The 23,819-nt window shown below is 42.8% G+C and overlaps 1 protein-coding gene across 21 annotated transcripts in view; it reads right to left on the bottom strand.

Moving 5' to 3' along the window:
* LOC144458314 (NACHT, LRR and PYD domains-containing protein 12-like) overlaps positions 1-23,819 on the bottom strand; it is a 97,899-nt gene that overhangs the window by 17,597 nt on the left and 56,483 nt on the right. For 9 of the 21 annotated variants that reach the window (XM_078166681.1, XM_078166696.1, XM_078166677.1 and 6 more), the window contains 4 exons: positions 11,119-11,289; positions 10,739-10,912; positions 4,389-4,559; positions 4,009-4,182 (listed from right to left, as the gene is read on the bottom strand). In XM_078166681.1, coding sequence (XP_078022807.1) covers positions 4,009-4,182; positions 4,389-4,559; positions 10,739-10,912; positions 11,119-11,289 — 690 coding nt within the window. Of the gene's footprint in view, positions 1-4,008; positions 4,183-4,388; positions 4,560-10,738; positions 10,913-11,118; positions 11,290-14,816; positions 14,991-15,096; positions 16,850-17,968; positions 18,023-18,170; positions 18,291-21,819; positions 21,910-22,161; positions 22,249-23,819 lie in introns of all 21 variants that reach the window. The other 12 variants (XM_078166692.1, XM_078166688.1, XM_078166698.1 and 9 more) reach the window with 9 other exon arrangements.

The raw sequence follows: 23,819 nt of genomic DNA, 5'->3' as shown, positions 1-23,819 counted from the left end.
TCTGGACCGTGATTTGGGGCGTACACATTAACAAAACAAAACACAGAACTCTGTATTTCAGCCCTAACAATCAACAAACGACCCTTCACCACTTCAGTAGTAGATAAAACTGTTGCATTTGCAGTGGGTCTAAGCAGAACAGCAACCCCTGCACTGAAGTTGGTGCCGTGGCTAAGCGTATAGGAACCCTCCCACCATAAAGCCCAGTCTACCTCATCTGCTGGATTAGTATGTGTCTCCTGCAAAAAAAGCACATCTACCCTTTTCTGAGTAGAAACCTCAGAAATTAAAGCCCTTTTCTGTCTGTCCCTCCCTCCATTAATGTTCAAAGACCCAATTTTAAGGTTTTGCATTGAGAGACGAATGCAGAGAAACAGGCATGAAGAAACAAGCAGAGAACTGGTAGACCTGCTTTTCTAGCAGGTCTACCAGTTTTTGCCTTTCTCAGAGTGGTAATGTGCTTTTTAAGACGGAAACGTTTCTTCTCATCCAACAAATCAAAACCAACCAGTCTTTTCAGTATGTCCACAGATTTGATGAACTTTTCAGTGTCATTAAAGTAATCACTCACTTTAACAGACTTTTTAAAAGTCACATCAAGGAAATTATTAATGTCCTCTAAAGAATAGAGATTTTCTGCATTTCTGTTGCTTTCACACACAGATACAGTGTCTGACTCTGAGCCAAAGTCCATGTCATCTTCATATGATGCCTGGCTATTGAGCACTTCACTGCTAATAACATTTTCTATGCCTGCAGAGCTTGTAGAAGCTGCTTCCTCTGCAGCCTGAGACTGCATCTCAGTGCCTGCAGACTGAGAACTGCCCAGGTTCCCTGCGTCCGCGGGAGCCTGCTGCTCAGACTGGATATATTCCTCCCTGTCATGAGATCTACTAGCTGCTGTACGCACATCACCGCGCTCCGCCGCCGCCGCACTCGCGGCCACAGGCCCAAACTCGGGCTCAAGAGCCGCAGCGGCATTGGACGCGGTGTCAGGCGCGGCGTTCAGCACAGCCGCGGTAACGCTCGCGGCGTCATCCGCCACCGCGGCACCCAGCACTACAGCATCAGCTGCCTCCTCACCTCGCGCAGCGTCAGCCGCCACCGCGGCATCAGCCGCTTCGGGGTGAGCCGCGCGGGCGACAGGTGAACCGCCCGCAGCCCCCTGCCCCTTATGCGGACACGCAACACGTTTGTGTCCCACATCCCCACACTCAAAACATTTCAGCTGTCCTGAGCTAGCATACACCATGTAAGACCCATCACCGTGCGTCACTCTGAAAGACACCTCCAGTGTCTGAGAAGGCGAATCCAAAAACATGAACACCTGCCGTCTCAGAGACTGCACATGCTTCAGCTTTGGATCCTTACATCCTAAACTCACTGTCTTAAATCCACTAGCGAACTTGCCGAACCTACGGAGCTCGCTCTCTAACGACTCGTTAGGAATAAACGGCGGAACACCGGACACGGTGATCCGCGTGGAGGGAACTGACAGCGGGGATACCTGCACAAAAGCATCCCTGATAAACACGCCGCTCTCTATCAGCTGATAGACATGAGCCTCCTCTTTCAAAAACACAACCACAGCTTTGTTCATTCGCGATGCAAATGAAAGACTGTCATGTCCTACCTGCTCGCCGACAGCCAGCAGAACCTCCTCCACGGTAACATGACTATCCGGCGGCGCTATCCGCACTCCCTGCCGAATAGACGGAGGTGGCGTCTCGGAGGACGCAATTCCTCCCGAAAACCACCGCACAAAACCACTGATCACTCTGCCAACACTCAACAAAAACTGGAAAAAAAAGCTTACCTGATCATGTAATTAGAACAGATGAAGAAATCAGAGGGAAATCCGGAAAAAACAGGATTAGAAAACCATTCAAACTCCGCGCCACTCGCACGTCCACCACCACGACTCACGCTCACGCTCACACTCACCGGAAACGGAGAGGAGAGGAGAGGAGGAGAGGAGAGGAGGAGAGGTGAGAGAGGAGGAGAGGAGAGGTGAGAGAGGAGAGGAGAGGAGAGGAGGAGAGGAGAGGTGAGAGAGGAGGAGAGGAGCAGAGGAGAAGAGAGGAGCAGAGGAGAGGAGAGGAGCAGAGAAGGGGAGGAGCAGAGGAGAGGAGGAGGAGAGGAGCAGAGGAGAGGAGAGGAGAGGAGCAGAGGAGCAGAGAAGGAGAGGAGCAGAGAAGGAGAGGAGCAGAGGAGAGGAGAGGAGCAGAGAAGGAGAGGAGCAGAGGAGCAGAGAAGGAGAGGAGCAGAGAAGGAGAGGAGCAGAGGAGGAGCAGAAGAGGGGAGGAGGAGAGGATCAGAAGAGGAGAGGAGGAGGCGAGGAGCAGAGGAGGAGCAGAGAAGGAGCAGAGGAGGAGAGTAGCAGAGGAGAGGAGGAGAGGATCAGAGGAAGAGAGGGAGAGAGGAGGAGAGGAGGAGGAGAGGAGCAGAGGAGGAGGAGAGGAGGAGAGGAGCAGAGGAGGAGAGGATCAGAGGAGGAGAAGAGGAGGAGAGGATAAGAGGAGGAGAAGAGGAGCAGAGGAGGAGAGGAGCAGAGGAGGAGCAGAGGAGGAGAGGAGCAGAGAAGGAGAGGAGCAGAGGAGAGGAGGAGGAGAGGAGCAGAGGAGGAGGAGAGGAGCAGAGGAGGAGGAGAGGAGGAGAGGATCAGAGGAGCAGAGAAGGAGAGGAGGAGGAGAGGAGGAGGATTATTAATCTATCTTTGAAATATTTATAGGTGTCTATTGAAGACCATGCGGCCCCGCTGTTTTCCCTGCCTTTAATGCACCTATGGCTTCTGATATCTCCTCTTTGCTTAAAGCTTTATCCAAAGCTGCCTTACTTTCCTCTGAACTTTTAGGAATGTTCATTTTGTCGAGGAATTCACACTGAGTGTTACAGTTAGTAGAATATTCACATCTACAGAGATTTTCCTACAAGTTTTTAAAGGCTGTATTAATTTCTGATGGATTCATTATATTATTCCCATTCCTGTCCTCAATATTAGTCATTGCTGTCTCTGTCTGTTGTTGTTTGATGCGCCATGCCAAGAGTCTACCTGGCTTTTCCCCTCGCTCATAATAGGCTTCTTTGAGCCTCATTATATTTGCAGCAGCCCTATGGGATGATAGCTCATTATATTGTGTCCTAAGTTATAATAATTGTTTTGAGGTGTCATGGTTACTCTGTCCTTCCTGGGAGCTCTTATTCTCTACAATTTGAATCTTGGATTCCAGTTCTCTAAATCTCCCCCTGATTCTCTTGCTTTCTGACTTGTATAGCTCATAATTTGGCCTCCAATAAATGCCTTAAAGGCTTCCCATCTGATTATGGCAGTGGTCTGGGCTGTATTTATTTCAACATATGTGTCGATTTGATTTCCTAGAAAGTGGAGACATTTAAAGTCTTGCATCCATTTTTGGATTGATTTTGAAATCACTGAATCCCAAGATGGCTGTGCCCCAGTTACTGCATGCAACAGTTTTTTCCTACTGCCCCTGAAGTCAACTGGTTTAAAGAGATATTTAATAGGTTTTAATTATTCTGACAGCTGTCTTTTATTACTGATCTTATGTAATAAATCTTTTAATCTCACTTGTGTTTTTTAACTCTGCTCACTGCTGATTTCATCAGAACCTGTGTAGCCTCACATGGAGTCCTTGGGCTCCTTTAACAGCAGGTGGCGCTGTCGGTGCCTTTATTTTTTAACATCTTTCATGTTTAATATTTGAGTTGAATCCAAGCTACTGATTTTTATTGGGCCGGCCACATCTTCACAGGACAAGTTGTAATGATGACAGAAACTCTACATGAATGAACACTTAGAAATCTGTTATATGTCAGTCCAACTACATTACAGTGTGTGATGAGTCATTGATTTATTTCATAATAATCTAAACAGAGGACTTTTAGTGTGAAAATGGCCTCAAATACCTGAAAACTGTCTCTGCACACCTGAATGTGTGACAGCATTTGGTTTTTCACTTTTATTTAAATAATGACCACAATACTCACCTCAGTGTCTCCAGTCCACAACGTGGCTCTGCCAAGAACTCACAAAGCTTTGTGACATCACCGTCTCTGAGGTCATTTCCTGTCAGATCCAGGACTCTCAGGTGGGCGGGGTTTGACTTCAGACTGGAACCCAGTGCAGCACAGCCTCTCTCTGTAAACTCACAGAGAGCCAGTCTGTTGGGGAAAAACAGTTTGAACTTATAGGTGGTAACATGCAGTGGCAGCTCCAGACCCTGACCTCTGACCCAGCAGCTGAGCTGCAGCTGCAGTCTGAGTCTGACTGACACTGAAATGATCTCAGATTAATAATTAGACATATTATTTACACAGCTGGTGTCCAGAGAAGGAAGAATGACAGGAAACTGTCTGAGAAGTCTCACCTCAGTGTCTTCAGTCTACACTGGGGTTTCCTCAGCCAATCAGAAAGCAGCTCCGCCCCCTGGTCCATCAGGTCGTTCCAGCTCAGGTCGAGCTCTTTGAGATCAGAGGAGCTGCTGAGGGCAGAGGTCAAAGGACGACAGCGTTCTGCTGATAACCTGCAGGACTTCAGACTGGAAGGAGACATTTAAACACAGATTTCAGATCAGTTTGTTTTGTGTGAACTTTTTGTGTATCAATAAAAATAAAATGTAATAAATGGTTTATAAGACACTGTAATGTATTTGTCAGCAGACTCAGTGTTTATTAATGTATTAGTTAACTCTTACTTCTCCTGTGAAGGCCAACAGGAGGCTGCTGTATAAACAGAGAATGAAACACAGCTGCAATAATAGAAAATATGTCTTTTTCTATCTTTCTGTTTGTTCTTAGTGTTTTTATGACGACTTTTATCATTTGAGTGTTTTTACTTGGATTGATTTTTTCTTCAATGTTTTTATTGCTTTTCCAAAGTCCAAATGTTTCACAGACAAATAGTGCAACACATGTTTACACTTACATAAACATAAACCAACACAACTTAGGTATCACACTGCCCATCCCCCACCCACCAACTAGAACACACCCCCATTTGTTCTCTCTCCAAAATCAGTGTTCAACACGTGACATTAATGAAAGTGTAGATCACTTGTACCTCTTACAAAGAAAGGATAAAAAATCATAGTCAAAGTTTTCCACCTCTGGGATTTAACACTACTTTATTTCCTTATAGAATCCTGTCCTTAGTTCTCCTCCTGTAGAAGGTGGCCTATATCTCTGTGTTTCATAAAGTCAGTGAATGCTTTCCATATTCCCTCATACATCATTTCTTTTTCAGGATATATGTTATTTTCTCCAACGCCATACACTGTGCCATGTTCTTGATCCAAGTACCAATTTTAGGTGCCGTTGTTTTCTTCCAGCTGACAGCTATAGTTCGTTTTGCCTGTAATAAAGCAAAGTGGATGAATTTGTATTCTTGAACTCTCAAAGATATTGTTGTTGGATATATGTGACACAACACCATTTTGGAGTCTAACGGGATATTCACGGGCAGAATAATCATGATTTTATTAATCACCTCCTTCCAGGATTGTTTTATTTTGTTCACACTCCCAGATGCAGTGTGTAAGTGTTCCCTGAGCTGCATGACATTTATAACATGTGTCTGGTGTATAGCTGTTATATTTGTTCAACTGAACAGGTGTTATATAGGCCCGCATTAACCAATTATATTGAAGTCACTTCAGAGCTGTGTTAGCTGTTTGTGTTTGGGCCTCCTCACAGGCTACGCTCCACTCCTTACCTGAAATGTTCACTTTTAGATCGGCCCCACATGCATGCAGTTTAGACGCTGAGGCCTCTTTAGAACCAGACGCAAGCCAGCTGTAGATTAACGCAATGAGACCACTGCTGCGACAGTCTTTAGTAATGACTTCCTCCAAGGATGACAGTGAAGGGATTTTCAATGACTGATTTTGCATAGAGAAAATAAAGCTCCTTAATTGCAGATATTTAGAAAAACGTTTCTTTGACATATTAAACTTTAACATTATTTCTTCAAAGCTCATTAAAACTTCTCCTCTATATAGGTCAGAAATGTTACTTATCCCTTTCTTTGCCCACAGTTGGAAGCCAGCGTCCATCTTAGCAGGTTTAAATAAGACATTGCCCCAAACTGGTCTAAACTGTGACAGAGTCAGATATATTTATATGTTTCTTTACCCTGTAGCATACATTTACCATGTTCAGCACTATAGGGTGGGCAGTGTGGGATTTGAGATGTTTAAGCTTTGCTGAGTTTATGTAAAGGTGCAGTGGTAGCTGAACAGAGCATGCCTCTATATCCATCCATAGAGGGACGTCTTCAGCAGAAAAATACAACACCACAGTCCTCAATTGTGATGCCAAATAATACCAGTAAAGATTTGGACTTGGACACTTGAGCCCCCCGGTGTCAAATGGGAGGGATAGTAGTGATAGGCGGATCCTAGGGATCCTTGTAATAAGTGATGTTAGTCTTGTAAACATTTCCTCAGGTGGTGCCAGGGGAATATTTTGAAATAAATATACAAATTGAGCTAATATGTTCATTTTTAGTATATTTATCCTCCCTATCAATGAAATAGGCAGAGACATCCATCTTTCTACAGACTGAGCACTTGAATGCATCACAGCTTCATAGTTTATTGATGATATGTTTCTAACTGAGGGACAATTTTAATGCCCACTAGGGCTGTCAACGAATATTCTAAATTCGAATTTGAAAAAAAAATGGACCTCCGAATGTGAAAATTGATATTCGATTGTAGAGAGAGAAAAAAAACACCACCGCAGCTGTCCTCTTTGCAAGTGGGCGTTGGCATCAGACGCGCATTTCTCCACGCTGGTCGACAAGCGGTTCTGCTCCCAGCTGTTGTCTTCGTCACCCGGCTTGACACATTCGCTCGCGGCTTGCGCAGAAAATAGACCAGACGCCGAAACGATCGCTGCAGGGCGCGAGCCGGTGTTGCACCGAAATCTGTGACCGTCGGAATCTGTGACCGCTGTACAGCCATCAGAATATGTGACCTCTGTGTTTCTATCTCTGTGATGATCCCAAATACAAATATATGTGTCCATATTAATGTGAGGGGATGACAGAAGGATTGAAAACAGTTATTTTGAGGTGTAAACTCATTATTATGCAGATTCAGTGAAGTCACATATTCTGATGGCTGTGCATCTAGCTCTTTACAGTTGAACTTTGAAATGAAAATACATCTGTCCAAATATTGAGGCAATAACAGAGCACCTGTGTCGATGTTTACTCACTTATTAAAGAGTGCATACATTATCACACAAAACGTTGTTATAAGAAAAGTAATTTACAACATCTATCTACTTTCCATTGCCATTGTTGATGGCCACACACGCAGACAATGTGCAACATCGCCGCCTGCGGTCACAGATTCCGACGGTCACAGATTTCAGTGTAACACCTGTCACGGTCCTGTGCTTCGAGGCTATATGCAGCGCTTCCGCGGGCAGTGTGGTCACGGGTCAGAGAGGGGGGGCACGCAAGAGGTCCGCGGTCGTTTATAACGTAATGTTATAGATGATTGTTTTATGTGTTTTAATGTGTAGGTATGTAAATGTTTTTTAAGACGTTTATGTTGAAATAAAAATACCTACAGGTATTTGTGTTTCACAAATATGTTTCCTTGTATTAGTTTGCCCTCTTGTGGACATAATGCGGAAAAAAAAATATTCCAATGGTTCGAACCTATGAGTTATTTTAGAAGGAATATTTGAGCGTCATTTTTGAGCAGTTTTGACAGCCCTAATGCCCAGATAAGTAAAATCACCTGATAGTTTAAAGGCACATCTGTTATGGTTAGGGTCTCGTCTTTCATTTTCATTCAGCAGCAAAAGTGATGATTTTTTTGCATTAATATTGTATCCCGAAATTTTACCAAATGAGCCAATTAAATCCATCAAGGCAGGTATAGAGGTGTTTCATTTTTAAAAAACCAAAATTACGTCATCAGCAAAGAGGGCTATTTTGTGGACGTGATTGCCAATTTGAATTCCCTGTATTTGCCTATTTGTTCTAACTGCTATGGCGAAAGGCTCTATAGGTAAAATAAACAGAAGTGGAGACAGAGGTGAACCTTGAGGGCAGCCTCTCGTTATACTGAAGGACTCACACATCATCTCATTTGTTTGCACCTTAGCCAAAGGCTTCAAGTGTAATAACTGAATCCAACTACAAACATTTTCCCCAAATCCAAAGCGAGCAACAAAGTCAAAAAGATGGAGCCATTCAACCCTATCAAAGGCTTCTCTGCATCCAGCGAGAGCAGAGCTGGATCATCTTCTCCCTTTGGGCTAGAATATTGAGAACCCGTCTTACACTGTGAAATCCTTGTCTTCCTTTTATGAACCCATTTTGATCTTCCTTCACGATACTGGGAAGCACATTTTCAAGCCTCTTTGCCAGAGTTTTACTGAGAATGTGTGTATCTGTGTTTATTAGACTTATAGGGCGCATATTTTCACATCTATTGTTGGGTTTCCCAGGTTTTGGGAGCAGAATCATTGAGGCTTCTCTCACTGAAGTGGGTCCATATCCATTATTGTAGGATTCTGAGTACATTTGGTACAGAGGGCTTATTAATCTATCTTTGAAATATTTATAGGTGTCTATTGAAGACCATGCGGCCCCGCTGTTTTCCCTGCCTTTAATGCACCTATGGCTTCTGATATCTCCTCTTTGCTTAAAGCTTTATCCAAAGCTGCCTTACTTTCCTCTGAACTTTTAGGAATGTTCATTTTCTCGAGGAATTCACACTGAGTGTTACAGTTAGTAGAATATTCACATCTACAGAGATTTTCCTACAAGTTTTTAAAGGCTGTATTAATTTCTGATGGATTCATTATATTATTCCCATTCCTGTCCTCAATATCAGTCATTGCTGTCTCTGTCTGTTGTTGTTTGATGCGCCATGCCAAGAGTCTACCTGGCTTTTCCCCTCGCTCATAATAGGCTTCTTTGAGCCTCATTATATTTGCAGCAGCCCTATGGGATGATAGCTCATTATATTGTGTCCTAAGTTATAATAATTGTTTTGAGGTGTCATGGTTACTCTGTCCTTCCTGGGAGCTCTTATTCTCTACAATTTGAATCTTGGATTCCAGTTCTCTAAATCTCCCCCGGGAGGATCTCGTCCCTGCTTTTTGCGGATGACGTGGTCCTCCTAGCTCCGTCGAACAGTGACCTCCAGCTCTCGCTGGGACGGTTCGCAGCTGAGTGTGAAGCGGCTGGGATGAGAATCAGCACCTCCAAGTCTGAGGCCATGGTCCTCAGCTGGAACAGGGTGGATTGCCCACTCCAGGTCAGGGAGGAGGTCATTCCTCAGGTGGAGGAGTTTAAGTATCTCGGGATCTTGTTCACGAGTGAGGGTAAGATGGAGCGGGAGATTGACAGGTGGACTGGGGCGGCTTCAGCAGTGATGCAGGCGCTTAACCGGTCCGTTGTGGTGAAGAGGGAGCTTAGCCAGAAAGCGAAGCTCTCAATTTACCGGTCGATCTACGTTCCAATCCTCACCTATGGTCACGAGCTATGGGTAGTGACCGAAAGAATGAGATCGCAAGTGCAAGCGGCCGAAATGAGTTTCCTCTGCAGGGTGGCTGGGCTCAGCCTTAGGGATAGGGTGAGGAGCTCAGACATCCGGGAGGGACTCGGAGTAGAGCCGCTGCTCCTCCACATCGAGAGGAGCCAGTTGAGGTGGTTCGGGCATCTGGTAAGGATGCCTTCCGGACGCCTCCCTTGGGAGGTGTTTCGGGCATGTCCAACCGGGAGGAGACCTCAGGGCCGCCCCAGAACACGCTGGAGGGATTACATCACCTGGCTGGCCTGGGAACACCTCGGGGTTCCCGCGGAAGAGCTGACGGAAGTGGCTGGGGAGAGGACTGTCTGGGCTTCTTTGCTGAGGCTGCTGCCCCCGCGACCCGGACCCGGATAAGCGGAGGACGACGAGTACAAGTACGAGTACGAGTAAATCTCCCCCTGATTCTCTTGCTTTCTGACTTGTATAGCTCATAATTTGGCCTCCAATAAATGCCTTAAAGGCTTCCCATCTGATTATGGCAGTGGTCTGGGCTGTATTTATTTCAACATATGTGTCGATTTGATTTCCTAGAAAGTGGAGACATTTAAAGTCTTGCATCCATTTTTGGATTGATTTTGAAATCATTGAATCCCAAGATGGCTGTGCCCCAGTTACTGCATGCAACAGTTTTTTCCTACTGCCCCTGAAGTCAACTGGTTTAAAGAGATATTTAATAGGTTTTAATTATTCTGACAGCTGTCTTTTATTACTGATCTTATGTAATAAATCTTTTAATCTTACTTGTGTTTTTTAACTCTGCTCACTGCTGATTTCATAAGAACCTGTGTAGCCTCACATGGAGTCCTTGGGCTCCTTTAACAGCAGGTGGCGCTGTCAGTGCCTTTATTTTTTAACATCTTTCATGTTTAATATTTGAGTTGAATCCAAGCTACTGATTTTTATTGGGCCGGCCACATCTTCACAGGAGAAGTTCTAATGATGACAGAAACTCTACATGAATGAACACTTAGAAATCTGTTATATGTCAGTCCAACTACATTACAGTGTGTGATGAGTCATTGATTTATTTCATAATAATCTAAACAGAGGACTTTTAGTGTGAAAATGGCCTCAAATACCTGAAAACTGTCTCTGCACACCTGAATGTGTGACAGCATTTGGTTTTTCACTTTTATTTAAATAATGACCACAATACTCACCTCAGTGTCTCCAGTCCACAACGTGGCTCTGCCAAGAACTCACAAAGCTTTGTGACACCACCGTCTGTGAGGTCATTGTCTTCCAGATCCAGGACTCTCAGGTGGGCGGGGTTTGACTTCAGACTGGAACCCAGTGCAGCACAGCCTCTCTCTGTAAACTGACAGTCAGCCAGTCTGTTGGGGAAAAACAGTTTGAACTTATAGGTGGTAACATGCAGTGGCAGCTCCAGACCCTGACCTCTGACCCAGCAGCTGAGCTGCAGCTGCAGTCTGAGTCTGACTGACACTGAAATGATCTCAGATTAATAATTAGACATATTATTTACACAGCTGGTGTCCAGAGAAGGAAGAATGACAGGAAACTGTCTGAGAAGTCTCACCTCAGTGTCTCCAGTCTACACTGGGGTTTCCTCAGCCAATCAGAAAGCAGCTCCGCCCCCTGGTCCATCAGGTAGTTCCAGCTCAGGTCGAGCTCTTTGAGATCAGAGGAGCTGCTGAGGGCAGAGGTCAAAGGCCGACAGCATCCTGCTGATAACCAGCAGGACTTCAGACTGGAAGGAGACATTTAAACACAGATTTCAGATCAGTTTGTTTTGTGTTGGAACTTTTTGTGAAAGGGTAAAAATGTAAAGTTAAAGAGGCAACAGACAGCATCTTTTCCTAAATATATCATGATGAAAATAATGTGTGTTGCACAGGGTAGTGTCCACAGTAAAATCAGACTATCAGCATTAACATAGGTTACTTAGTGGCTTTGCAATCTTTGCAATAAGCTTCTGCCACCGGTGCCAAAATTTCGCAGAAAAAATCTGCTTTACAGCAGGAAATGTGTCACGTATTGCGAAACTGGTCGTTCAGCCAATCAGGGACTGGAGCTGGTCCTTACGAGGAGTTGGACATGAGAAAGTTGAGTCACGAGCACAATGGCAGACGGACAAAGTTTGGAAACAAGTGAAAAACGGCCTAGGAAAAGAAAAGGAGCTCCTCTGTGTGAGGAGGCAAAGAAGAGCAAAAAGGAAAGAGGCTTCAAAACCCATGTCCAGCTAGCTTTCTTTCTAATGGATCAGTAAGTAACACGGCTAAATGTTAGCTAGACCAGAGAGGACTGTACTGTACCGGCTGCTAGTTCATTCCTAGCTGGCCAGCATCGCAAATCGCCGCAACCAGGGAGCGGGTAGCGAGTGTTGGTCGGCTGACATCCTGGTTGCCATTCTACGGCAGCCCTCGGACAGTGATACCCCCCTCCCTTCCTTCTGTTCTCTTCTCACGGAGGCAGCTATCCACGGACATCGCCCAGCTAAGTTACGCCCAGCTAAGTGAACACTGGACTTTTTTGCAACGGCCTTAGACTGAGGAGCATCAAATCAGTTAACGTTAGTCCACACAGCTCTCCCAAGCTGGCCTGGAGAGCAGGGGGATCATGTGAGGGCAGCCTTCGCAGCTACTGGGCACCCAGCCTCTCCGACCGGGAGAAGTGGAGTAAAATCCTCTCATCCGCTCCCGTTTGTCTGGTGAACGCCTCTCCTCTGTCAATACACTCTGCCAGCAGTTTAATAATATTGATGCCAGTTGTAACATTTGAATGTTTTAGTAGTAAGCCATGTTCTAAGCGGGATAATGTATAGTGAGCCGGTAACTCTGCTGCGCGTCGGGGTTCCATTCCCCTGTCGGGAGTTATTTTTAAACAGTCACCGGCTCACTATACATTATCTCTTACATGTCTACTGTTGTTTTTACTGATACTGTACATATTGGTATCATTTATTGTGAGCTGTTTGTACTGGTACTGTGCATTCTGCTATAATTATTTGCATTACTATTTGTTTTTTTCTTCAGATAAATCTGATAATTGTTGCTCGGTCTCTTTACTCATTTATTTAGTAGAGTGTCCACACACCTTCTCATTCTACATGTACATAGAGGTATACTGGTGGCTTTACAGCCTACATTTTATTCATTATCTCTGATCCCCACGCTCAGTTTGGTCATTCCAACAGTGCGATGCAACACTGCTGACGCTAGGTGGCGCCAAGCTAAAAAAAACCCGAATCCTATCTGTTGCCTCTTTAATTGAAATAAAATGTAATAAATGATCTATAACACATTATAATGTAGCTGTGAGCAGATTTAGTGTTTCTTAATGTATTTGTCATCAACTATAACTCCTCCTGTGGAGACCAAGAGGAGGCTGCTGTATAAACACATCATTAATGACAACACACTAACACACAGTTGTAATAATATTAAATACACTGCCTGGCCAAAAAAAAAGTCACCGCCAAAAAAAAAGGTCATACACTCTAATATTTCGTTGGACCGCCTTTAGCTTTGATTACGGCACGCATTCGCTGTGGCATTGTTTCGATAAGCTTCTGCAATGTCACAAGATTTATTTCCATCCAGTGTTGCATTAATTTTTCACCAAGATCTTGCATTGATGATGGTAGAGTCTGACTGCTGCGCAAAGCCTTCTCCAGCACATCCCAAAGATTCTCAATGGGGTTAAGGTCTGGACTCTGTGGTGGCCAATCCATGTGTGAAAATGATGTCTCATGCTCCCTGAACCAGTCTTTCACAATTTGAGCCCGATGAATCCTGGCATTGTCATCTTGGAATATGCCCATGCCATCAGGGAAGAAAAAATCCATTGATGGAATAACCTGGTCATTCAGTATATTCAGGTAGTCAGCTGACCTCATTCTTTGAGCACATACTGTTGCTGAACCTAGACCTGACCAACTGCAGCAACCCCAGATCATAACACTGCCCCCACAGGCTTGTACAGTAGGCACTAGGCATGATGGGTGCATCACTTCATCTGCCTCTCTTCTTACCCTGATGCGCCCATCACTCTGGAACAGGGTAAATCTGGACTCATCAGACCACATGACCTTCTTCCATTGCTCCAGAGTCCAATCTTTATGCTCCCTAGCAAATTGAAGCCTTTTTTTCCGGTTAGCCTCACTGATTAGTGGTTTTCTTAAGGCTACACAGCTGTTCAGTCCCAATCCCTTGAGTTCCCTTCGCATTGTGCGTGTGGAAATGCTCTTACTTTCACTATTAAACATAGCCCTGAGTTCTACTGTTGTTTTTCTTCGATTTGATCTCACCAAACGTTTAAGTGATCGCCGATCACCATCATTGAGGATTTTTTTCCGGCCACATTTCTTCCTCGAAGACGATGGGTCCCCACTATCCTTCCAGTTTTTAATAATGCGTTGGACAGTTCTTAACCCAATTTTAGTAGTTTCTGCAATCTCTTTAGATGTTTTCTCTGCTTGATGCATGCCAATGATTTGACCCTTCTCAAACAGACTAACATCTTTTCCACGACCACGGGATGTGTCTTTCGACATGGTTGTTTAGGAAATGAGAAGCAACTCATTGCACCAGTTGGGGTTAAATAACTTGTTGCCAGCTGAAAGATAATCGCCCATGCAGTAATTATCCAATAGGAGGCTCGTACCTATTTGCTTAGTTAAATCCAGGTGGCGACTTTTTTTTTGGCCAGGCAGTGTATGTCTTCATATGAGGAGTTATAATAATTACAAAAACTCTAAACTTTTAAGTTCTAGCTTTTTATCGTACTGTATAATGTACAATGTGTGAATGTTTGAAATTCTAATAGATATGTGAACTACATTAGAATGTGTTATATATTTCATAATAATCTAAACAGAGGACTTTTCATTTCATGAAAACAGGCAGTATTTCTGATCCAATTACTCCAGTAATCACTGAATAATCGATAGAATACTTGATTACTAAAAGAATCGATAGCTGCAGCCCTACATTTAATATTCAAAAGGTCAAAGGTCAGCTTCACTCTGACATCATGATATTTTCTGACCATTATTCACCTTGAAACTGTGCTGATCTTGTTTTGGCAAAAGATTAGTTTAAATCTTTGAAGATCGTAAATGTGCGTGATCACCATGTGATATGAGACATTTAAAGGTAAACTGTCGTCTATGTTTGCTGTGATATGAAGGAAAACAGAATCACTGTCAGTGTAAGTGTCCATCAGTCAGTATTACTTGTCACCTCACACACTAACTGTGCATCTGGATGTTCTCACCTGAGTCTCTGGAGTTTGCAGTTGGGACTCTTTAGACCGTCAGAGAGCAGCATCACTCCAGAGTCCTGCAGTTTGTTTCTGCTCAGGTCTAACTCCTCCAGACTAGAAGACTTCAGGCTGAGAGCTGATGAAATGCTCTTGCAACATCTGTCAGTGAGGTTACAGCCACTTAACCTGAAGTGAAAAACAAAATGACTGTTAACATTTTACAGACACTCCCCTCTGTCCTTCTACTCTTAAAGCTTCAGAGATGTTGGGTTTCTTGAGGTCAGATACTTACAAAGCTGTCTTTGATGCTTTGAGCACTGGCAGCAGCCTCCCCAGAGCTTCATCTGATCCGTAGTATTTCTTCAGGTCAAAGACATCCAGGTCTTCACCAGAAGCGAGCAGGTGAAAGGCCAGAGCTGACCAATGTTCAGGTAACAAGTTACCAACATCTCCTGAGCTCTGGTACTTTTGGACTTGCTCTACCAGAGACCGGTCACCCAACTCATTTAAACAGTGGAACAGATTGATGCTCTTGTTGACGTTGGAAAGTTCCTTGATCTTCTCGTGAATGTAGGTGATCGTCTCCTGGTTGCTCTGTGGACGTCTCTCTTTGAATCCAAATGCTTTCTGAAGAAGCTCCTGATTTTTATCCTGTGACAGACCGAGCAGGAAGCGCAGGAACAAGTCCCATTTTCCATGATCGTTGGCCAAAGCTAAATCCACTGCCCTCTTGTGGAGGAGGATGATGGGAAGTTCTCTCTTGAACATCTCTGTCAAACTTGGCTTCCCAGGAAGCAGATTTTTTCTGCTGTTCAAGAAGGTCTCTAATACATACAGCGCTGCCAGAAACTCATGAACAGTTAAATGTATGAAGGAGTAAATCTCTTGTTTGTGAAGACCATATTCTTTTCTTATGATCTGTGTGCAAAGACCTGAATAAACTGCAGCTTGTTCCTGATCAATGTCACAACTCTTCAAGTCCTTTTCACAGAAGTTGATGTTGTCCTTCTGTAGCTGTTCAAATGCCAGCTTTCCTAATTTCATGATCACATCTCTGTTTGTTTCACCTTTCTGATAAACCTTCAGCTTTGTCTGGGTGATCAGGAAGTGTGTGTACATTTCAGTCACAGTCTTGGGCAGCTCACTTTGTTTTGTTTCTGTGAGGAGTTTCTGGAGAGTTGTGGCTGAAATCCAACAGAAGACTGGGATGTGGCACATGATGTACAGACTTCTCAGCGGCTTTGACTGAAGATGATCGAGGATCTTCTGAGCCATAGTCTTGTCACTAACTGTCTTCTGAAAGTACTCCTCCTTCTGCTCATCATCAAAGCCTCGTACCTCCGTCACCCTGTTGATGAACTCGGTAGGAATCTTAGTGGCTGCAGCTGGTCTACTTGTGATCCAGACTGAGGCCTTGTGCAGCAGTTTCCCTGTGATTAAGTTGGTTAGCAGGACGTCTAGTGTTGTGGTCTCTGTAACATCGCGCCATGTCTCATTCTCCTTGAAGTCCAGAGGTAACTTGCTTTCGTCCAGGCCGTCGAATATGAACAAAACTCTTGAACTGTTGTAGTCTGACGTTGACAAATCCTTCACTTCTTCAAAATAATTACCTATCAACGTCATAAGACTCCAACGCTTATGTGTTATTAGATTCAATTCTCTGAATGAGATTGGAAATATGAAGTCAATAGTTTGGTTGGCTTTTCCTGTTGCCCAGTCATGAGTGAATTTCTGCACAGCCACAGTTTTTCCAATGCCAGCGATTCCCTTCGTCAGAATTCTCTGTGGAGGATCTTCTTCGTTTGATAAAGGTTGAAAAATGTCATTGAGCAGGATTTTCTTCTCCTCACTCGAACTCCTTTTACATTCTAATTCAACCACTTCATGTTCATTGTTAACCTCCCCACTGCCTCCCTTTGTGATGTAAAGCTCTGTATAGATTCTGTTTAAAGGAGTTGATCCATCTTCCTCTTTTCCCTGAGACAGATTCTTTGTTGTATTTTCAAGGAAAGATTTTAGATCATCTTTGCACCTTTGGATGTTTCCTGAAACATTAATAAAGTCATAGTTACATTATTTTCTTGTAGTCTCCCAAGTTAGTAAATATGGTATGTATATGTGCTAGGGTTTTAGACAAACTCAAACAGAAATAACACAAGAACTGAGTCTGAGCCAGCCGGGGGCCAGACTTAAATGTGCCTTTTGTTTTTTCTAAGATCCAGTTTACTTGGACAGATATGAGGTCTGAATAAGTATAGGCAATATTTGTGAATGAACCCAACAGGACTCAAAAATGATGGATAAATAAATTAATAAATTGGTAACACTTTCTATGAAGACCACATCTATAATGAATCAGAGGGGCATTCATAGTGAATTAATGCGCTTATAATGCTCTATGACCACACTCCTGAACACACATAATGATTACTGATGCACTTAATCAACAATCTTAAAACATTGTTGGTGCCAAGTGTGATGCATTTTCAAGTATTGAAAAGAATCTATGCTGCATCATAAGGGATTAATGTCTATCATACACTAGAATACTTTGAAAATACTTTAAAAAGAATAAAGTCTGACACCCTCTTACATCTACAGTCAGTGTGTCATGAGTCAGACAGTTTTTAGTCACAGCATAAGATTTTGCAAAAACTTGGGATTTTACAGAGTCACTATTTTCATGATTGTTAGTTTCAAAAAGGAAAAATAAGGACAGAAATTGTTGCAGCCCTCAAAATCTCCAGGGAGTATGCTATGTGCTATAGCTAGCTAGCTAACCACAGTCCACATTTCAAACAAGGCTGCTTTAGATAACGTTTGAAAGTTTGATCTAAAGATGTCCAGCTTCACTCATATAAGTGGTTACATGATGAGATTTTTGAAGCTATTAATCTTTAGTTGAAACATATGGTGAGCTCGTAGGCTGATAGCAAACATTCCAGTAGCTAACGAGAAAGGAAAATGTCATGTTAACTAAAAGACGGACAGATGACCGGGCGTAGAAAAAAAATGATGGTAACTGACTGCTGGATGGTAATGTCACATTTTTAGCTTCCAAATCTCCACAACACCTTCATTAAAACTCTCTCATCATGTTTTAATACCAGAAGTTATGTGAACTTTTTGTCCTTTTGTTTGTGGAAAAATCTGTTGACACAAACCTTTGTTTTTGGGAGAAACAGCACCCGCCTCATCTGTCCTGCCAGGAGACGTGCCTGAAACACAAACGTGCAACATCTCTTGAGAAATACAAAACGTAAAGGCATTTCTTGGTTTTATTTTAATCATGCACATAGATAAACAAACAGACCAACAAATAAATATGGCATTTATCTGATTTATAAATTCAGGGGAAACTTTTACCGTATGTATTGCTAACAATGATGGTCACATTCCCTCCTACATTCACACCGCTTAACTTAGGATTGATGATGACACCTCCTTGCTGAGCAGTCGAGCTTTCTGCTCCCCTCTGAGTTTGAGCTGATTGAGAACAGACAAAATAATCATGAACCAGGAACCATAACTCATCAACACCTAAAATATGCATGAGGGGTTCAGAGAGTTTGATTTAGCAAAGACCTGAAAGATCAAGAACAAATAAAGCTTAGTAAAAAAAAAAAAAAAGAAATGAGACATGAGACAGACACACATTGACCAGACAATATTTGTTGGACTTTTCTTGACCTACAGAACCGAGAACGTAAAAAAGTTTGTTAATAAAAATGAAAATTATAATGGGACCAAAGTAGAAACACTGACTCTGCATCTTTGCTGCCAGATTTATTTGCACATCACACAGTGGAGGTGTTTGCATATTCCCATATGACCATGGAAGTTGTGTTGTAAGGGGGCAACGGCTCCTGGTAGTGTCACCACAGGCCCAGAATGGGGGCTTGGGGCCCTCTGTGGGAGACATGCCTCGGAGCAGCGGTGGTTGCCCGGTGGCTGGGCCCACACTCATGGATCCCAGTCAGGTTCACCCTGAATGGACAACATGTGGTGCCTTGTGGACCCACCACTCACAACACTGGATGTTAGGGTCGGGTGCATTGCCACCTGGGCAGTGGACGACGGCATGGGCCTAATCATGGGGAAGGAGATGGTTCGGGAGATGGATCCAAAACTCTGGATAGGGGCTGAACTCACAGGTGAAAAGTACCAGGCAGGTCTGGGGACACTTGCTGAGCGTAGTCATGTTGGAGATGGTTCTCCATTGAGGATACAGGGCTTGAAGGCTCAGGGGAGACCTTGTCCATCTCTCTGGCAGACATCACATTAGTAAAGCTAATAGGACTAGATGTTTCAATCCCTTTGGTAAGTAGGTAACTCTTGAAGGTAGCAGTCGGTGTGGAGTGATGAAAGGGATGGTATGTACAGTACAGGCCAAAAGTTTGGACACACCTTCTCATTCGATGCGTTTTCTTTATTTTCATGACTATTTACATTGTAGATTCTCACTGAAGGCATCAAAACTATGAATGAATACATGTGGAGTTATGTACTTAACAAAAAAAGGTGAAATAACTGAAAACATGTTTTATATTCTAGTTTCTTCAAAATAGCCACCCTTTGCTCTGATTACTGCTTTGCACACTCTTGGCATTCTCTCCATGAGCTTCAAGAGGTAGTCACCTGAAATGGTTTCCAACAGTCTTGAAGGAGTTCCCAGAGGTGTTTAGCACTTGTTGGCCCCTTTGCCTTCACTCTGCGGTCCAGCTCACCCCAAACCATCTCGATTGGGTTCAGGTCCGGTGACTGTGGAGGCCAGGTCATCTGCCGCAGCACTCCATCACTCTCCTTCTTGGTCAAATAGCCCTTACACAGCCTGGAGGTGTGTTTGGGGTCATTGTCCTGTTGAAAAATAAATGATCGTCCAACTAAACGCAAACCGGATGGGATGGCATGTCGCTGCAGGATGCTGTGGTAGCCATGCTGCTTCAGTGTGCCTTCAATTTTGAATAAATCCCCAACAGTGTCACCAGCAAAACACCCCCACACCATCACACCTCCTCCTCCATGCTTCACAGTGGGAACCAGGCATGTGGAATCCATCCGTTCACCTTTTCTGCATCTCACAAAGACACGGCGCTTGGAACCAAAGATCTCAAATTTGGACTCATCAGACCAAAGCACAGATTTCCACTGGTCTAATGTCCATTCCTTGTGTTTCTTGGCCCAAACAAATCTCTTCTGCTTGTTGCCTCTCCTTAGCAGTGGTTTCCTAGCAGCTATTTGACCATGAAGGCCTGATTGGCGCAGTCTCCTCTTAACAGTTGTTCTAGAGATGGGTCTGCTGCTAGAACTCTGTGTGGCATTCATCTGGTCTCTGATCTGAGCTGCTGTTAACTTGCCATTTCTGAGGCTGGTGACTCGGATGAACTTATCCTCAGAAGCAGAGGTGACTCTTGGTCTTCCTTTCCTGGGTCGGTCCTCATGTGTGCCAGTTTCGTTGTAGCGCTTGATGGTTTTTGCGACTCCACTTGGGGACACATTTAAAGTTTTTGCAATTTTCCAGACTGACTGACCTTCATTTCTTAAAGTAATGATGGCCACTCGTTTTTCTTTAGTTAGCTGATTGGTTCTTGCCATAATATGAATTTTAACAGTTGTCCAATAGGGCTGTCGGCTGTGTATTAACCTGACTTCTGCACAACACAACTGATGGTCCCAACCCCATTGATAAAGCAAGAAATTCCACTAATTAACCCTGATAAGGCACACCTGTGAAGTGGAAACCATTTCAGGTGACTACCTCTTGAAGCTCATGGAGAGAATGCCAAGAGTGTGCAAAGCAGTAATCAGAGCAAAGGGTGGCTATTTTGAAGAAACTAGAATATAAAACATGTTTTCAGTTATTTCACCTTTTTTTGTTAAGTACATAACTCCACATGTGTTCATTCATAGTTTTGATGCCTTCAGTGAGAATCTACAATGTAAATAGTCATGAAAATAAAGAAAACGCATTGAATGAGAAGGTGTGTCCAAACTTTTGGCCTGTACTGTATATATATATATATATATATATATATATATATATATATATACACAGATATACACACATACACACACACACACACACACACACATATACTGTACATATTTAAGAGGTAGAGAACTATGGAGGACCAGAACTGCCAAAATTAGAAATAAGTACATAAATAAATAAATGAGTCAATAAATAAATTCATATGCCATTAAATTGCAACAAAAACGCATAAAAAATAAATGTAGGCATTAATTAACTGATAAAATGCGTCTTTTCTTTTTACATTTACATTCCCTCAGACATTTAATACAATTGATACATTTACATTCCTTCCTGAATTCTTTTCACATTTACGTTTCTTCATGCATGCAGAAAGGCATGAAGAAACAGAGCCGGCTCTAGCCACTTTGGTGCCCTGGGCGGGCCTCCCTCTAGTTTAACATATTTTTTTTTGGAAGGGGGATTAACTATTCTAGCGTTAATATGTCCTGTAGACAACTTGAATAAATATTGATAGTTGCAGTATACTTTGATTATATTTTGAGTTAGGCCATATTTCCTCTGTCAATTGTATTTGTCATCAAATATATTTTATTGTGCTACTTTTACCATAATAATAGAAGTATATAAGACAGATTTTAATAATAGATACTGTTGGTATTCTTGAATGGACTCCTTTTAAAAAAGTCAAATATGTGGCAATATTGCATTCAAATGAAAATTGGGATCTGTGTGCAAGCTACAGTTCCCATTGTTTTCCGTCGCTATGGAGGTTTAGAAATGTTTAAAGGCTTGGCCAACTTATTGACATTGTAAAAATAGACTTTCATAGCCTCCATGTGCGGACAAATGGACAAAACACTCCAGATGTACAGGCCAGGATGAGTTGCATGTGTTAGTGATGTGAATATTGTGATTTTATTGATTGCTATATTTGATAGAAACAACAAAAATGTTTCTGGATGTGGCCATATTTACATTAGAAACATGACTGCAGCAGTAACATACAGTTACAGAACTCACCTGATTCAGGCTGTGTCTCACTGGAAGTCGTGAGGTAGTGAGGTGGTGTGCTGAATCCAGCCGTGCTGCTGCTTGTTGCCTGACTTGTAGCTGTATTCAAACAGACAGTACATCCATACTGTTACACCACTGCTTTAAGTCTGTTGTGTCATTCTACTTCATATAAAGTGAAGCACTGTACAAATAGACTTTATTTTATTTGACCTACATTAACTGTAATTAGTAACAAGGTTAAACTGGAACATTCAACAGTAATGATAATGACATTATAATAATATTAATAATGATAAAAATGACAACATAGCAGTGTGTCAGAGACCACCAATAATTGGCTAAACTTACATTCTTCAGAGAGTGGAGGAGGTGTCAGAGAAGGCCCCTCTGCAGCAGCTTCTCGGGGCTTCTCGTTCAAATATTGTCTCAGTGCATCTGGACAGATGTAGAGTAGATTTACCTCTTACTGTACAGTACAAGCAAAACATGTAGCTGCAGCAGACAGACTACTACTTGCACCAGTGATGTGTTCAACATAACATAAATTATTATCTGGTTGTGATTATGCATTACTAAAATAAAAGAGGTTGCACTACAGTTATATAGTCACACATTAGTTTTACAGTTGAATCTAATTTAAAGAACCTAAAAATTGTTAATATGTAAAATGGTTCAGAGTTTATGACCAAAAGGTGACATCACCTCAGTAGAAACAAAGTTCAGTTGCTGACTCTGCATATCTGCTGCCAAATTCATTTGTACATCACTCCTAAACAATTTGAGGGATCACACTCAGTGAATAAGAATTAAGTCATCAGATGTTTCCTTTTGCTTTCCTTTTGTGGTTGTTTTTAAATGTTCTCTACAAATAAAGTTTGACTTGACTCAGATGGTCACAAAAAGTTTATTTCAGGTGTGACAGTGGCCAAGGAAAACTGCGCCCCACTTAATATCTTCCCTCTTTCTGTGTGTGCACACATTTCCTGTCAATGAAAGACAAAAAGGCCCAAAATAATCTTAAAGTGTTTCTTTTCTCTCAGACTGTTGAGGCTACAGAAATTAATCTGAAGAGCGAGTCATGACAAATATACTGATTAAAATGGAAGCATATCTGTCTCATCAGAGGGGTGTAAACTTCTCCTGTGTAGACAAGCTGTAAGGTAGAGATTTAATCTGGCAGGTTGGGGCATGTCAGGTGTGTCACAGTTTACACTTAAAGGGGAACTAATGTTTTTTTCAACCTGGGCCCTATTTTCCGATCTCCTTTTGTCTAAATGAGTGATAGGATGTTCAATATGTGACATTTCTCCAGTACGAAGCTAGGTCTGACCTGCCTATGTAGAGACAGATAATGTATCATTTTATACCAAAGGTGAAAAATAAGGCCAGTTACACTAGGTTTAGGAAGCAGCTGGTCAAATATCAGATTTGGCAGTAAAAAGGACCCATAAGAGGTGTTTTGATAATTTGAGTATTTGTGCGTAAGTCAAGCCTTGATGCACGAAGTCCAGCTCTAGGAATAAGTAGGAAACCAGGAGAACTTTGGATTCCCAGAAAATACGACCCAAGTGTGTTCACACACACATACACACATACACTCACACACATGAACGAGCAGACGCCCAGTATAAAAGCACTTGAAGGGTGACTGCTGTTCTGCTGTTTCGCTATTTTCACTGTGTTGCTGTTTCGGCTAGTGTGCTGTTGTACCTACAACCTGCAATAAAGTGATCCCGTTGGTTGTAACCTTTCTCCGTGGTTCTCTGAGTCTCGTTATTTTAGTGTTTGCTGAGTCGAGCATTTTCCTTACACCTGCAGCCCATGAGTGCGCGCTATATTAAATAATAGGGCACTCAGACAGCGTCAAACAACGTCAAAATACGTCCACTAAAAGTGCATTTTTTTCACACAGATAGGCTCGGATTGTTAGTATAATTATCTGACAACATAACGGAAAGGAGAAATGAACGTCTGTGTTTACCTTTAGCTGGATTCAGACATGTTCC

This window comes from Epinephelus lanceolatus, chromosome 3 (genome assembly GCF_041903045.1).
Source record: "Epinephelus lanceolatus isolate andai-2023 chromosome 3, ASM4190304v1, whole genome shotgun sequence".
In the NCBI taxonomy this organism is placed as follows: Eukaryota; Metazoa; Chordata; class Actinopteri; order Perciformes; family Serranidae; genus Epinephelus; species Epinephelus lanceolatus.
The sequence above is the reverse complement of the archived record's forward strand: the minus strand, read 5'-3'. Positions and strand labels throughout refer to the sequence as shown.